The sequence below is a fragment of the Myxocyprinus asiaticus genome, chromosome 30, assembly GCF_019703515.2.
Source record: "Myxocyprinus asiaticus isolate MX2 ecotype Aquarium Trade chromosome 30, UBuf_Myxa_2, whole genome shotgun sequence".
Lineage (NCBI taxonomy): Eukaryota > Metazoa > Chordata > Actinopteri > Cypriniformes > Catostomidae > Myxocyprinus > Myxocyprinus asiaticus.
In genome coordinates, this window is record NC_059373.1 from 34,469,865 (window position 1) to 34,485,476 (window position 15,612).

Consider the following 15,612-nt stretch of genomic DNA (forward strand, 5'->3'; position numbering starts at 1 on the left):
GGAGGCGTCTGTCATGACCACGACGCACCTGGAGACCAGTTCTAGGGGAACACCTGCCCGTAGAAATGAGAGGTCGGTCCAAGGGCTGAAAAGACGGTGACAGACCGGCGTGATGACCACGCGATGTGTCCCGCGGTGCCATGCCCATCTCGGGACTCGAGTCTGAAGCCAGTGCTGAAGCGGTCTCATATGCATCAGCCCGAGCGGGGTGGCTACCGCTGAGGATGCCATATGCCCCAGGAGCCTCTGAAAAAGTTTCAGTGGAACCGCTGTTTTCTGTTTGAACGCCTTCAAACAGGCCAGCACCGACTGGGTGCGCTCGTTCGTGAGGCGCGCTGTCAAAGAGACTGTGTCCAACTCCAAACCGAGGAAAGAGATGCTCTGAACCGAGAGGAGCTTACGCGTTCTCCTAGCTCACGCGTTCTCTGTCAGCGAAACATGCCTGGAGTTCGGTCTCACGTGATCCTGAGACCCCGACCAGGCTATGTTGCCAAGGTTCCCACGACCCCTTTTAAGGATCAGGTGGTGAACCTGCGAGAGCTGCCCCTGGAGGAGGCAGACCCAGCCCTATCGCTGCTGTGTCCGGTGCGCGCTTTACGCATCTATTTGGATCGCACGCAGAGCTTTAGAAACTCTGAGCAGCTCTTTGTCTGCTTTGGTGCACAGCGGAAAGGAAGCGCTGTCTCCAAGCAGAGGATCGCCCACTGGCTCATTGACGCCATAGCTATGGCATATCCCGCCCAGGACATGCCGCCCCCGGTAGGGCTACGAGCCCATTCTACCAGGGGTGTAGCAGCCTCCTGGGCCCTGGCCAGGGGTGCCTCTCTAACAGACATTTGCAAAGCAGCGGGCTGGGCAACACCTAACATCTTTGCATGGTTCTACAACCTCCGGGTGGAACCGGTTTCGTCCCAGGTAAAAGCACGCAATACAAGCGGATAAGCCTGGGATAGCCAGCTGGGTGTATCGCTTGCACATAGCGCCTTCCACCTCTTTTGAGCTGAAGATGTGCGCCATTAATTCCCAGTAGTGTTCACAAACTATGTTCCCTGAACGACTTCCTCCGAGCCCTGTGGCAGTCGAGTTTTCGGAGAGACTCGCTGCCGGCCCAGTACACGTGCTAATTAAGAGCCCTGTTCTGGGGTAGGTGCTCCGAATGTGGTGGTTCCCTGTAAGGTAAAACCCCATGCGATGTATATCTTCCGCTAATTCATTTCCCTGTTGGCAAACTGCATCTTCCTTGGGGAGAGCCCCTCTGCCCCAGTCTCCATGTCTGTAGTAACTCCTCCCCCGTTAGGTAGGATCTACCTTGTAGACTCTCCACATGGTCGCCAAGACACATAAGACGTATTTTTCCACTAAAATATCCCCCCCTCTCTTTGGGCGAGGTGTGGTCTCCGCGGTGTCCTCCCCTTGGGAGGGACACCTCCTGACTAGACTTGGCGGCCAAGTCGGATAATCCCCTTTATTTTTTAGGGAGTGGAAAAAAAGAAGGGGAAAAGAGGCCACGACTGGGTTAGCCTGTCTCTATCTTTTGGGTAGTCGACTTGTCCCCAAAGGGCCGTTCGACACTCATAACTATGTTGGGGGAGGTTACATGTTGGCCTGGTGTGTTGGCTATGAGGCACACAGTGGTCTGCCCATCACACACCACCAGTTCACGTAACACAATTCATCCAGTTGTGACGTTTCGTATAGGGACCTCTAGTGTCACTACATCAACACAACGCTGAACTACCCGCTGAAATGGCCGGACCTTGTCTCGGCTCCTCAGCATAAAACCTGAATGAGTGGTTGCATACCAGCTCCTTTTATACCCGTATGCCTGGGGGAGTGGCATGCAAATACCACTCGCCAATTTTCATTGGCCTTTTATCAAAGACCAGAGGTGTCTCGGGCTCCCAAGAGTGACCCTAGTGTCACTACATCGACACAACGTCTCGTTTCCTCCAACAGGGAACGGAGGTTACGCAAGTAACCATGACGTTTTTCTTGGTTGTTGGCAGAAAGGATGTTCCAAGTTTCTTGGAGAATTTGCCACAGTTCTTCTATCTATTTAGGCTGTCTCAATTGCTTCTGTCTCTTTATGTAATCTCAGACAGACATGATATTCAGTGGGGGGCTTTGTGGGGGCCATGATATCTGTTGCAGGGCTCCCTGTTCTTCTATTCTAATCTATTCTGTTTGCAAAAATAATGTTTGGGAGTCTAACATTTATATTTACTACTGACACACTAAAGCTGAAGATATAAATAACCATCTTAAGACAAATGCTTTTGTGAAACATCTTATGTGCCTAAGACTTTTGCACACTACTGTATGTCAAAGCATTGCCAAGATACAGCCATATTTCCATTCTCACCATCAACTTTGTTGGTGGGTTACAGTTAAGCAGCTTTGAAAATCAAAAATCCAGTGATTCACATTTATGAGGTTTGGTCTGAAGATGATCAGAACCAGTTTTCCTAAAGATCAGACAAACTTTGTGGGAATTGGTGTACAAAAAAATGGAACACAACTCTGTTAAAAATGACAAAGGCATATCTCGGACCTTGAAAAATTGGTAATCATGGTATTTTGCAAGACCCCAGGAATATGTTGAGAGAAGAATCCTGTGTTTAGGCCAAATGTTTCTAAAATTATTATAATTTATTTTTTAAATTGCGAGAGTAATGAAATCACAAATTTGACCACTATGTGGCGCTGTCATTAAATTGCTTAAGTGTCCTCATTATAACTGCTGATCACAAAGCCACCTTTACCTGCTCTTTTTGTATCCTCAGAAACATAAAACAAATCAACAATGAAGACTCTTGAGTTCTTTGTAGCACACTTTAATGTAATTACCCATTTTCAACAGTCTTGGCTATGAATGAGAGTGCTTTATCATGAGTCAAAAAGTCCCAAATGGGGGGGGGGGATTACTTTGGCGTGCCCTCCTCTTGAATGGCAAACTGCCGGTTGGTTTTATTAGACTCAAGCATAAGCTCGTAAAGCTGCCCAATTTGCTCATCCTGAAAGTATTTGAGTTTCTCTTCCGATAAATCAGCTCCAAATACCAACTTCTTGTTTCCCCCCGATTCCAGCACCTGCGTCTGTAGGGTGTCTTTGTAGTTCTGTACAGAAAATAAGAGAGAGATCAGAATACATAAACAACAGAAGCATATTTCTGAATATTACAGCATATCCTTACCAGAAGCAACAAGCGATAAAAAACAGGAAATTCAAATGTTGTCCCAATCTGCCACAATTTAGCCTAAAATTTGTCCAAAATTATGCTCTAAATAACTGTATATTAAACATACTTCTGATTGGCAGTGATTACATCTTGTTGTGAAGCAGTTGCAAGTTAAGTGTGGAGTCTGTGGACAAATTGCTTGTTGCTGGAAATTAATTGCATCAGGCCTCGTTAAGACACACTGCTACTCTAGTTGTTATAACATTGAAAACTTTCACAAGGTAACCAAAGCTTCATGTCCCACCACTAATGCCTACAACTGGCCGTTGTATTGATTTTACACACACACGCGCACAAAAATTTCATTTGATAGAGCGCTATTGATTAATTATAACAGACTCTGGCAGAATTATTTATTTCTCTTTGTTGGAAATTCATTGATTGTAATTCACATGACAAAATGTAGGTCACAGGGGTTGCTGGGAGGTGTGTAGGATCAATGAATCTATTAAGGTCTAATGGAGGTCAATGCCTGCTGGAGTACCGCTCTTTTTCCAGGGAGCTGAAATCACTCCCTCTGTTCAGTAATGACCGTCTGCATTAAACGTTCACACTTCTATAAGTCTCTACATTACAAGCTCAAAACAGATATCGCTTAGCCTGTGATTAAAGTTGGCCTTCAACATATCATCTGCTCATGGGTCTGAATTAAGTCACTTCTTAATCTGTCCTTTTAAAAAGAACTATTATGCACAAATTAATTTTGACTTCTTGACAAGGCTGGGAATTGAAAACCACCCCATTGTTTTAAAAAGACCGGAACTAAATGATTTCCATTATGTTCAGTTCTGTTAATAGCTCTTTCTTCCATTTATTCGGACAAAACACCATACTAAAATACTCTGAGAGACAGCATTCCCTGCACCCCTACTGAATGTACAACACCACGAGTCACGACTAAACAAACAAACAAGCAAACAAACAGCACGACCAGCGTAGTCCGATTCATAGATGAATGACTCTTATGAGCTAGTTCTTTTTAATGAAGCATCAAAAGCACATTTTCGAATTCAGAGGTTATTGGTTTGACTCTGATGACTCCCTCATTCACTGAATTAGTCAGAGCAGTTACTGTTTTAACATCTAGATATATATATATATTGTTTATATATAGAGCACCTACAGTTGAGAAGAGCTTCTCAGCTCCAGAGGCATAATGGGATAGTAAACTTTACAGTCAATCCAGAATTCAGAATCTCACTGGAAACAATAGGTCATCCAGGCATTTCTCACTTATTGTTTTATAAATACTGAGGATTTGGACACACTAGTCCATTGGCAAACTGGTTTTGCCATACACTATAGTTGGAAAGTATGGATATTCAGACGCAAGGCCTGTCTACACCAGGAAGGTTTTACTTTAATATGTGTACTCATGAGACTTAAATCAGTGTGATAACTGACTGGTTGTTCATAAGACAACATGTGGTTAAAGATACGTTACCGGGGGCCTGGGTAGCTCAGCGAATAAATACGCTGACTACCACCCCTGGAGTTGCAAGTTCGAATCTAGCCAGGTCTCCTAAGCAACCAAATTGGCCTGGTTGCTAGGGAGGGTAGAGTCACATGGGGTAGCCACCTCGTGGTCACTATAATGTGATTCGCTCTCAGTGGGGCGCGTGGCGAGTTGTACGTGGATGCCGCGGAGAATAGCGTGAAGCCTCCACATGCTCTATGTCTCTGCAGTAACGCGCTCTACAAGCCACGTGATAAGATGTACAGATTGACGGTCTCAGAAGCAGAGGCAACTGATATTCGTCCTCCACCACCCGGATTGAGGTGAGTCACTATGCCACCACGAGGACCTAGAGCGTATTGGGAATTGGACATTCCAAGTTGGGGAGAAAAAGGGAAGAAAAAAAAAAGATACGTTACCAAAATAATATTGTTTTCATTTGGTACAAACAAATTGACCCGTTACTGGGAAGGTGCTTCCTCAAAAGGTACTAAAACAATCTGTATGGAACCACAATCGTTAAGTAGAATCACAATCTGAACCAGAATTATCAGATTCCCATCCCTGATCCTTGAAAATTGAATACTGACAAATGTTAAGTAATTACTTGGACACAAAGTCCTAAAGTGTGGCACTTTGCATATTCACACTCTGCTACACTCAGTTGGGCTGACTATTTCTACCAAATGGGCTTGCTTGTTTGGACATTCTTAATGAAACTGTCACAACTGTCGTGACTGCTTACGATCAAACCTACGTGAGATTATGGACAGACTCATTCACAAAAACACATTGAAAACAAAACCATTAATAACTCCCATTCACTCAACTAATGTCTTAGAATTTTGGATGCAATTCAATTTTGGAAGCAAAGAGCCATTTGTCTGAGAAGCTTCCTCCTCTACATAATGTAATTAGATTGAACATTTGCCAAGGAGTAATATTTTAAGAATGGAGGGGAGGTGGGTATGTTGAATGGCAAGCCTTTTGGTAAAGCTCATCTTCTGAATATAAACACTTCACTTTCCATCGAAATTACGTAATCAGGCAACCCTTCTTTATGCTTGTCGGGAATAGAATGACTTTCCCAAGGGGAAAAAACTTTAAAGAACTACAGTATATTGATAAATAGATTAGGTCAATGTCTGCTACTCTGTATGAATTACAGTAGAGAGCTCAGAAATTGTATGTACAAATACCAATAGATGATTGTTCTTGAAAGTAGGTAGTCAGTTAGCAGATGCTTTTATCTAAAGTGATTTACAGTTCAATTAAAGGAACAACCCCCTTAGACCAACATGGGGTTAATGGTAATGGGGCATGGTTAATTTCTTAGAGGACTCAAACCAGCAACCTTCCAGATGCCAGCACTAAGCCATATATCACACCACCACCTCTCTTAATTTCAACGTAGGAAGTGAAGTCTAAGGCCAGAAACAAACTCGAAAACACAAGTGCAAAATCACAGACGTAAATGCATGGCCAACACATTGCAAGTCTTCAATCTCATTGCACATACGTACATGTGTTTTTGTGTTACTGTGGCGGTAACAAACCTCAAAGCCATTAAACCGGATGTGTTAGCATAAACATGTCGACAGTAGGGCTGAAACAATTTGATGATGTTGTCGACAAAAATCTTCATTGTCGAATAGTCGTTTGATCTCATTTAACGTAATATGAGATCACATTAAACTCTAATGATGATGCGTGAGAGGAGCACTGCAGCTCACGCCTGACTGAGGAGAGGAATTACACAGCTCACAGTTCAGATGCACTCTAAACTTTCCAAACAGCTTCAGGTGATGTAAATCGCAAAGTATGCGGGAATTATACAAAAATACCAAATAAGTAAATACAGAAGCACTCTCGTTGTGGAATAAGTGGAGCTGTCACTCCGCTGAAGTAAAACATGCATGTCGAGCATCTTTAAAGGAAACACCTCTTCTTACATCTTAAATGCAGTTATATTTAATGCGTTATAGCTTTATTAAAGTTCAAATAATACAGAAGCAGATCATGTATATAACTACAAACTCCGAAACTGGCATTTCTCTGTGCGGTCAGCACCTCTTCTATGAGTTGCACGAATGTCCTGATCTAAGGGCGAGAGATTGAAACTGCACCCAGCTGAGGCATACTCTGTCGCAGGGATGCTCATCCCTCGAGCGAGCATGCTTAATGCAGCTAGATTATAACATGATGGCTCGTAACTTATTGAATCATAATACGTCACTGTGCATTTCTTATTGTGAAGTAAATTGGCAATACGTAGCTTTATTTATAAGAGAGAGTTTGTTTTTTTGTGAGTTAATGATGGATTGAAGTGAACAGAAAGGTGAGAGAGGTAGTCTTTGCCCCATTATATACTGCAACAAAATAAGTTTTTGATTTGTTTTTGTTTTCCAATATAAATATCTAAAACTCATACATTTTCTTTAGCAGCTAAACTGCAGAAGAAAAAATTGTGGCATCCACGCACAACTCACCACGTGCCCCACCGAGAGCGAGAACCACATTATAGTGACCACGAGGAGGTTACCCCATGTGACTCTACCCTCCCTAGCAACCGGGCCAATTTAGTTGCTTAGGAGACCTGGCTAGAGTCACTCAGCACGCCCTGGATTCGAACTTGCGACTCCAGGTGTGGTAGTCAGTATCTTTACTCACTGAGCTACCCGGGCCACCATTAGCGAACAGATCTTGAATATAAGTATATTTTGTCTTTACGGCACTTGCAGAAGTATAACCAAGTGAAAAAATACTCTTATATATAAAATACATATTTAAGATCCATTCTTTTAAAGCAAGTCTAAATATCTTATATGTTGCTTCTCAAGTAAATGTATCTTGTTTTAAGGATTTTTAGACTATTTTAAATGGAAAACAAGACAAAAACACTTGATAACAATAGGATTTTTTGCAGTGAATTTCTTTACTGAATTAAACTGAAATTTTCCCTTTAATTCAGTGAATGTAATTTAGAGGTATTTTTAAAAGATGATTTTGTCCTCTATTGTTAGTAAGCACATTTAATTAAACTTTTTAAGTCGGAGCACAAGCTGAATAATCGGTTAAGAGCTAATGATTAATCATTGCAATAATCGCAGAATAGTCGAATAATCGCTCTAATAATCGTTAGATTAATTGATTATCAAAATAATCATTAGTTGTAGCCCTAGTCAACTTTAACTTGTTCAGCAAGATTCTCCTCTAACTGTTGTTCTGCAATGACAGTACTTGAGTAGGGGTGGGTAAAAATACAGATTTTCCAAAGCATCATGATCTTCATTTGAACAATCTCGATATTGATTTTTAAATCCCAAGATTTTTTTTACTCTATGCACAACTCTCAACTTCAATGAGAGGAAATCACTCACATCTGCAACCAAATTCCACGCTATGCGACTTGAATGTATATATGGCAACTGGCTGGTAAATGTTCAGATTTCACTCACCAGTAATTGTATAATTTAGTCATGAAGTGAGATCTTTTCACTGCGTGTTGAGAGTAAAAGTTGTTCTGAGTAAAGTGTGTCCAAGACCAGATCCACACAACCCATTTGTCATTGAATAATTTCTCTTTTAGTTGCCTTTCTGTTCTTTACAGTCAGTAGTTGGTCAATGCAACAAAACAAAAAATCTCTCGTTAATATGCGCTTATTTACAGACGCTTTTTACAGAAATGCCGGTTTTCTTAGAGACAGTACCGTTTTTTTGCACGTTCAACAATTCTATGTAAATACCTGTAAATAGTACAAATTATGCAATCAAATAATAAACATGTAACAAAAAAATTATAAATGCATGGATACATGGATTTGTTAATTTTTAAATCCAAAATGATTAAAAACTATTAAAACATAATTAGTAAAATGAATATTTTCGTAATGTACCTACTTAGAAGGTCCTCTGTATAATTAACAACATTAGCTGGGAGAGAATTTCTTTAGGTTAGCAAACGGGACATTATAACTATAATATACCCATATAAATCGATAATGAAACAAATCAAAATCAAATTGAGAGCTTGCGAATTGGAATCTAATTGAATCAGGAAATCTTTATCAATAATCAGCACAATACTTGAGAGAAAAGAATCCAGCTATAGCACCCCTTGTGATGATACATGAATCACGTTATGAACTGCATTTTGACACATTTTGGAATGCAACAATGAGCTTACGAACTTCGCAACATACATGCATAGAGTATGTTTCATGCCTAGACACTTAATTACATTTAACTTATTGACTGTCACTTTGGTTACATGATGATAATAATTACAAAACATAAAACATTTAGTTGTGGGATTTTCAAACTACAAATGGTCTACATTCCAGTTATTACCTTAATAGTGCTGCCAATAATCTAATACTCCGTTTCATGTGAAACGGCGATGTGTTCAGTCACCACAATCCATTCCATATTTCACTTCACATTTAACATCTGCTTTCACAACCCCATCTTCAATCAGCCCTATATCAAAAACACCTAACTACCCAACCAAAATCTAAGGGTACCTTTACACGACAATGATGTACTAAAAACGGAAAGGTTTTTCCTTTGCTTTTTTGAAAAGTTTCGCATACAGACGACAACGTTGTCAAAACGATCCCCGTTCACACGGATCCACGAAAATGACTAAAAATGCTGTATTATGCATGCCAGGCCAGTAGTTGGCGATGTCACTTTGTAAAGAAACAATACACGCCTGCGCACAGAGCGGTGAATACAAACAATGAAGATGGTGAAAGCATCGAGCAATTTTGTCTGGACGGATGATGAGGTTGCTTTATTACTACAAGTGACCCTGGACTATAAAGCGGCAAAATGTCAGGAAAATGCGGACTGGGAGTCATGCCAGCCTAAGTATTCTGACATCTTGGAGGCATTTTTTGCCCGTATATCCGACAAGCAAAAATATGGGACGGAAGGATTACCCGCACGAGAAAGAGTCGATTTCCAAAGCTTACATAACATCTAAGCTGAAACACAGTCCTGTAGTCTGCCATTGTAGTTTTGAAGTACTTGCGCGCATATAGACTGAACACGTAATACGCATGCTCATGACGACATCGTTTTCACAAATTCGCGTTTTTGTATGTTTACATGGAGATGATAACGGCATCGTTTTCAAAAACTTGCACTTTGAAACCCGTTTTCAAAAGTTTGCGTTTTCAGGCCCCAAAACGCCGTTGTCGTGTACTCGGAGGCCATGTCACCGCCGCGCCAGAATCAGCTCCAGGCCATGTCACAGCCGCGCCAGAGTCAGCTCCAGGCCAAGTCACCGCCGCGCCAGTGTCAAATCCAGGCCATGTCACCGCCGCGCCAGTGTCAGCTCCAGGCCATGTCACCGCCGCGCCAGTGTCAGCTCCAGGCCATGTCACCGCCGCGCCAGTGTCAGCTCCAGGCCATGTCACCGCCGCGCCAGTGTCAGCTCCAGGCCATGTCACCGCCGCGCCAGTGTCAGCTCCAGGCCATGTCACCGCCGCGCCAGTGTCAGCTCCAGGCCATGTCACCGCCGCGCCAGTGTCAGCTCCAGGCCATGTCACCGCCGCGCCAGTGTCAGCTCCAGGCCATGTCACCGCAGCGCCAGTGTCAGCTCCAGGCCATGTCACCGCCGTGCCAGTGTCAGCTCCAGGCCATGTCACAGCCGTGCCAGTGTCAGCTCCAGGCCATGTCACAGCCGCGCCTCAGCCTGCTCCCTGCCATGTCACAGCCGCGCCTCAGCCTGCTCCCTGCCATGTCAGAGCCACGCATCAGCCTGCTCCCTGCCATGTCACAGCCGTGCCTCAGCCTGCTCCATGCCATGTCTCAGCCGAACCTCAGTCTGCACCATGCCATGACACAACCAAGCCCCAGACTGCTCCATGCCATGTAACAGCCAAGCCTCAGCCTGCATCATGCCATTTCACAGCCGAGCCCCAGACTGTTCCCTGCCATGTCACAGCCAAACCTCAGTCTACTCCATGCCATGTCAAAGCCAAGCTTCAGTCTGCTCCAGGCCATGTCACAGCCGCGCCAGAGTCAGCTCCAGGCCAAGTCACCACCGCGCCAGTATCAAATCCAGGACATGTCACCGCCGCGCCAGTGACAGCTCCAGGCCATGTCACCGCCGCGCCAGTGTCAGCTCCAGGCCATGTCACCGCCACGCCAGTGTCAGCTCCAGGCCATGTCACAGCCACGCCTCAGCCTGCTCCCTGCCATGTCACAGCCGCGCCTCAGCCTGCTCCATGCCATGTCTCAGCCGAGCCTCAGTCTGCACCATGTCATTCACAACCTAGCCCCAGACTGCTCCATGCCATGTCACAGCCCAGTCTCAGCCTGCTTCATGCCATGTCACAGCCGAGCCCCAGACTGCATCATGCCATGTCACAGCCGAGCCCCAGACTGCTCCCTGCCATGTCACAGCCAAACCTCAGTCTGCTCCATGCCATGTCAAAGCCAAGCTTCAGTCAGCTCCATGCCATGTCTCAGCTAAGCCCCAGACTGCTCCATGTCATGTCACAAGCAAGCCTCTGCTCCATGGTCCAGGCCCACCTCTGCTCCAGGGTCCAGGCCCACCTCTGTTCCAACGGGGACCTCCATCCCTGCGGCTCCGCTTGGTCCTCATCCCCATCGGCTCCACCCCTCGAGCCTCTCAGGGCCCCACTTTCCATTGGCTTTGACCTGTTCCCATGCCCCACGCCCTGTCTCTGCAGGCCACGTCTCAAGGACCACCCCCCCAACCCCCCCCCAGCTCCCTAATTATATTTGTTATTATGTTTTGGGGTGTTGGGAGCCGCCCCTAGAGGGGGGTATATGTCATGTTTGTGTTTTGTTCTTGTTTTCATGTCTTTTATTTTCAAGTTTAGTTCATGTTCATGTTTTATGTCAAGTCTAACCAAGTCAATTTTATGTCAAGTCTAGTTTTAGTCAAAGTCAAGTTCATGTTTATGTTTAGTTCACATTTGTAGTCAGGGTTTTGGGATTCCATGTTTGAAAAATAAACTGCACTTGGGTTCATCACTTCATCGTCATCGTCTTCATCACTGTCTTTGCCAGCATCGTTACACTACCACACTTGACATTAAAATATACGGGCAGGAATTGCAGAGTTATTGCAAGTTTATTATTGTTTAATGAAAGGAGTGCAAATTGTTATAAATACACTTAAAGATTTTCATCAAGCAATAACAAATCCAAAAGTAATCATATTATACTACCTAATAAAAGGAATCTGAAACATAATATTACAAAATTACTGATTACAATTTAAGTAAAAGTGTAATTTCATTTGTAATCAATTTCAGCTTACATCTCAGAAGTAATCTGCCCAAAACTAGTCCACAGATATGGCTTGGATCCCTTCTTAAAATATATATATATATATATATATATATATATATATATATATATATATATATATATATTTTTTTTTTTATTCTGTACGGTTTATCATCTGCCAGAGGAATTCCAAGTCTGACCACTTTAGACAACAAGCTACACGATTTGAGGTATCACTCATGTCTGTAGCACAACTGATGCTGGATGAATTACGTGCCTTAAAAACCACCACTAATAAATGGCAAAAAGCCTTTTTATTACATTAAATACATAAACACACACGTACACCTTCTCTTTCATACACACATTCTCTCTTTTTCTTTTCCTCCTTAGGGAAAGCTTGTCTGTTGCAATGCGGCCGATTTATTAGGCGATGAGAAGTCCCCTGGGCCCTCTACTGTAACTGGATTAAAGTGAACACTCAGTGATCCTAATCAAATTTGGAGGCTTGCGCTACGTCTGTTCCTGGCTCCGCCGCCCTTCTGCGCGTTTCTCTTTTTTTCCCCAGCAGTGCTTTGAAACCTGAGACCTCTCTGTGATTCACTCACCTCTTAATGAACGAGTGGGGAGGGGGTCTAAAGTACAGACTGGCTCCTTCCCAGAACTAATATCAGAGTGGATACTATTTACAGCTGCATGACTGAGTATGAAGTCCTATAGATCTGTTTCAAAACCTATGATCACAGGCTTTCTCCAGATATGAAGTCTCTTCTAAGACAGTGGTTCTCAAGTTGTTTTGCTTCAGAGTCCAGATACGTAATTGAATATCAAGTGTAACCGGTCCTGATCGACCCGCTCCGAACGGGATTCGAACCGGCGTCAGCTGGCATGGGAGGCAGGCGCGCTAACGAGGATGCTAAAGGCTACAGCCTCTAACGTCATTCGCTAGTGCGCCTCTTGAGGCCAGGGGAGTGAGGATTACACACACCACACAGCTATCACGTACCAGCTGGCTCCCATTATACTCACCCCCCCAAACCTCACTCCCATCCGGGTCATGGCACCACTGTAACCGGACCTGCTTGACCCGCTCCGTGCGGGATTCGAACCGCCGTCAGCTGGCTTGGAAGTGGGCACGCTAAAGAGGAGTCCTAAGGCTACTGCATCCAGTGTCAGTCGCTAGTGCGCCTCTTGCGGCCAGGGGAGTGAGGATTACATATACCGCACAGCTATCACGTACCAGCCGGCTCCTGTTACACTCACCCCCATAAACCTCACTCCCATCCAGGTCACGACACCACTGTAACCGGTCCTACTTGATCCACTCCAAGCGGGATTCAAACCAGCATCAGCCGGGATGAGAGGTGGGTGCGCTAACGAGGAGGCTAAAGGCTACAGCCTTGAGCGTCAGTCGCTAGTGCACCTGTCAGACCAATGGCAGATGGGGGTGTGTTGTGGAATACTGATTAAAAACCAATCATTACTTTTGTAATTCTGTTTGGTTTCGCTGGTAGCAGAGAAATTACATACTTTAGCTTGGGATCTGCCTTTTTATTTTATTACATTATCAGTTCATTTTTGTGTAACTGCATGCATGCATAGATAAAATGTTACAGGGTACTAGAATTCCGTCCTCACAGTCAGCTGCCCATTTTGGAAGAAGAAAGTTTCCTCCTGTGCAAGGGCAGAGTGACTCTCGTTACATGAAATTGGGTGGTTTATACTCTCTTAGAGAATATCTGTTACTGTCAATGACAATCCAGGAACATACAGTTCTTTAAAATCACACTGCATGACTGTGAAGTTTTCAACAGGAACCAGTGTTGTCCATGCTTATGTTATCTGCAGGTGTGCATTAAGGTACATCAGGGCCCATGGGCTCACCGTTTCATGGGGCCTCCCTGGCAGTCATCTGACGGTGGGTGAGGGACTGTATGACCATGCGCTCACGGCCGGCTTTTCACTGATGTGCACCGTCTCCGTATTTATATAAGCTTCTCCCGCTAAACACGTTTAGATGCAGTCTTCCAGCGAACGGGGTCCCCTGGAAGATGTGGGCCCCTGGGCTTCAGCCTGTGTGTTAATGTGACTGTGGTTATCTGCTTCCACAAGTTGCTGTGCTGGCATCAAATCATATTGCAGGTGTTATGTGTCTTGTAAAGTTTGATTGCTCCTTCAAAGCATTTCCAATTCTCAACCTAGGAGTGTATGCATAAGGGCATCTGCATCTTAGCTCCTTAAATGTACTATATTGCATTTTCAAGTGGAGTTCATGCATTGACTTCATTCTTTAGATTTGTCATGGGACGTTTCATTTGAGTATGGCGTCAGAGCTCTCATAAGGAGGCACAATTCTGTAACCATAATTAAATTAAAGAATGATGCCTTATCAAAGTGATGATTAAAAGTGTAATGTATACAGTTTGTGCTTTGCATACAACTGAGCTACCAGGTAGACATTGCACAGATTAGGCAGATGTAGAGAACTGCAAGTTTTCTCAGAGCATTTAGCAAGGCGTGCTCGTGCTGCCATCATGTGGACGTTAAAGAACATTAAGGGGCTTGGTTTTGTAACTCCTCTTGAGTTCAATAACGCCTCCTGTACAACACATTTGTTTTGCAATGCAGTAGTTCCGTTTTACAACATTTTATAAATACATTCGACCCGTCCACAGTGCACTGAAGACCCAAGCAAAATTTGAAATATTACACAGAATGACCATGCACATTAATATTGGCTGCATTTACATGGGAAATTAGAGAATCATGATGGAGGTTTGGAAGCCAATTTATGATTACAAATATGCACAAATAGCATTCAAACGCTCAAGTCGTGCATCCAAGTGTAATTAGTGTAATTGATATAGACGAATCGAGATGTTATTTGAAGAACAATCTTCAGAGTCTTTATTAAACTTAAGTGATTCAAATGTATTTTGCTTTCTCGCTCTCAAATTATAAGCAGATCTTACAGTTAGTTCAACTCTTACCTCCCATTCTACCATGAAGCGCTTGACTTCTTCATGTGATGCAGTCTTGTGTCTTCTGAATTCATCTTTCACATACTGATCACCCAGAGCTCGCAGGTCTATGGGCATGAACCGGTGCAATAGCAGGATTCTTTTATACAGAGACCGAACCTTTGACACGTGGCCTGGATTTGCCATAGCTTAACCTGACAGTCTTTACCTGGCTGACAATATACTGTAGATATGCTATAGTGACAATGACTCCTGTTTGCACCCAGGAAAACAGTCAAATGTGCAGAAAGCAAGCCTAGACCGCAAACAAGTCTTAAGACACCACAACCATAGCTCATAGACGACGCGATCGGATATTGTACATTAAGAAATGTCGCATGTACATACTACTGTATTTATTACCTAACCTTACATGTCCTTGTTTATGGGTAGACTTCTTCACGGCAGCGTTTTGAGAGTGTTTTGTGTACCTGCCTCCCTCTGGTGGCGATTGAAATGCAGCGCAACCAAGAAAACGTCTGCCAATCACAGCCAAACGAAACGGGGTTGCCAATCAAATCAGAGATTATTTAGCAGAGACAGGCCACAAGACAGACAGAGAAATTGGAACGCCCAACCAAGGAGCTCTAGCGCACAACGGTCAACGGATGTAGAAAGGAATTTCCGCC

The 15,612-nt window shown here is 43.8% G+C and overlaps 1 protein-coding gene across 1 annotated transcript; it reads right to left on the bottom strand.

Moving 5' to 3' along the window:
* Nucleotides 1-2,729: 2,729 nt before the first annotated feature.
* sdhaf3 (succinate dehydrogenase complex assembly factor 3) lies at nucleotides 2,730-15,408 on the bottom strand. Its single transcript, XM_051663605.1, has 2 exons — nucleotides 14,954-15,408; nucleotides 2,730-3,116 (listed from the first exon to the last, which is right to left on the bottom strand). Exons 1-2 carry the CDS (start codon nucleotides 15,128-15,130, stop codon nucleotides 2,922-2,924), a joined length of 372 nt encoding a protein of 123 aa, XP_051519565.1. The 5' UTR covers nucleotides 15,131-15,408; the 3' UTR covers nucleotides 2,730-2,921.
* Between the last annotated feature and the right edge of the window lie 204 nt (nucleotides 15,409-15,612).

Bases quoted from the DNA above. Each gene is read 5' to 3' on its own strand.
- sdhaf3 (XM_051663605.1), bottom strand. From the start codon at position 15,130: ATGGCAAATCCAGGCCACGTGTCAAAGGTTCGGTCTCTGTATAAAAGA. The intron at 3,117-14,953 runs GTAAGAGTTGAA...TTTTCTGTACAG, and splicing joins GCTTCATGGTAGAATGGGAG to AACTACAAAGACACCCTACA.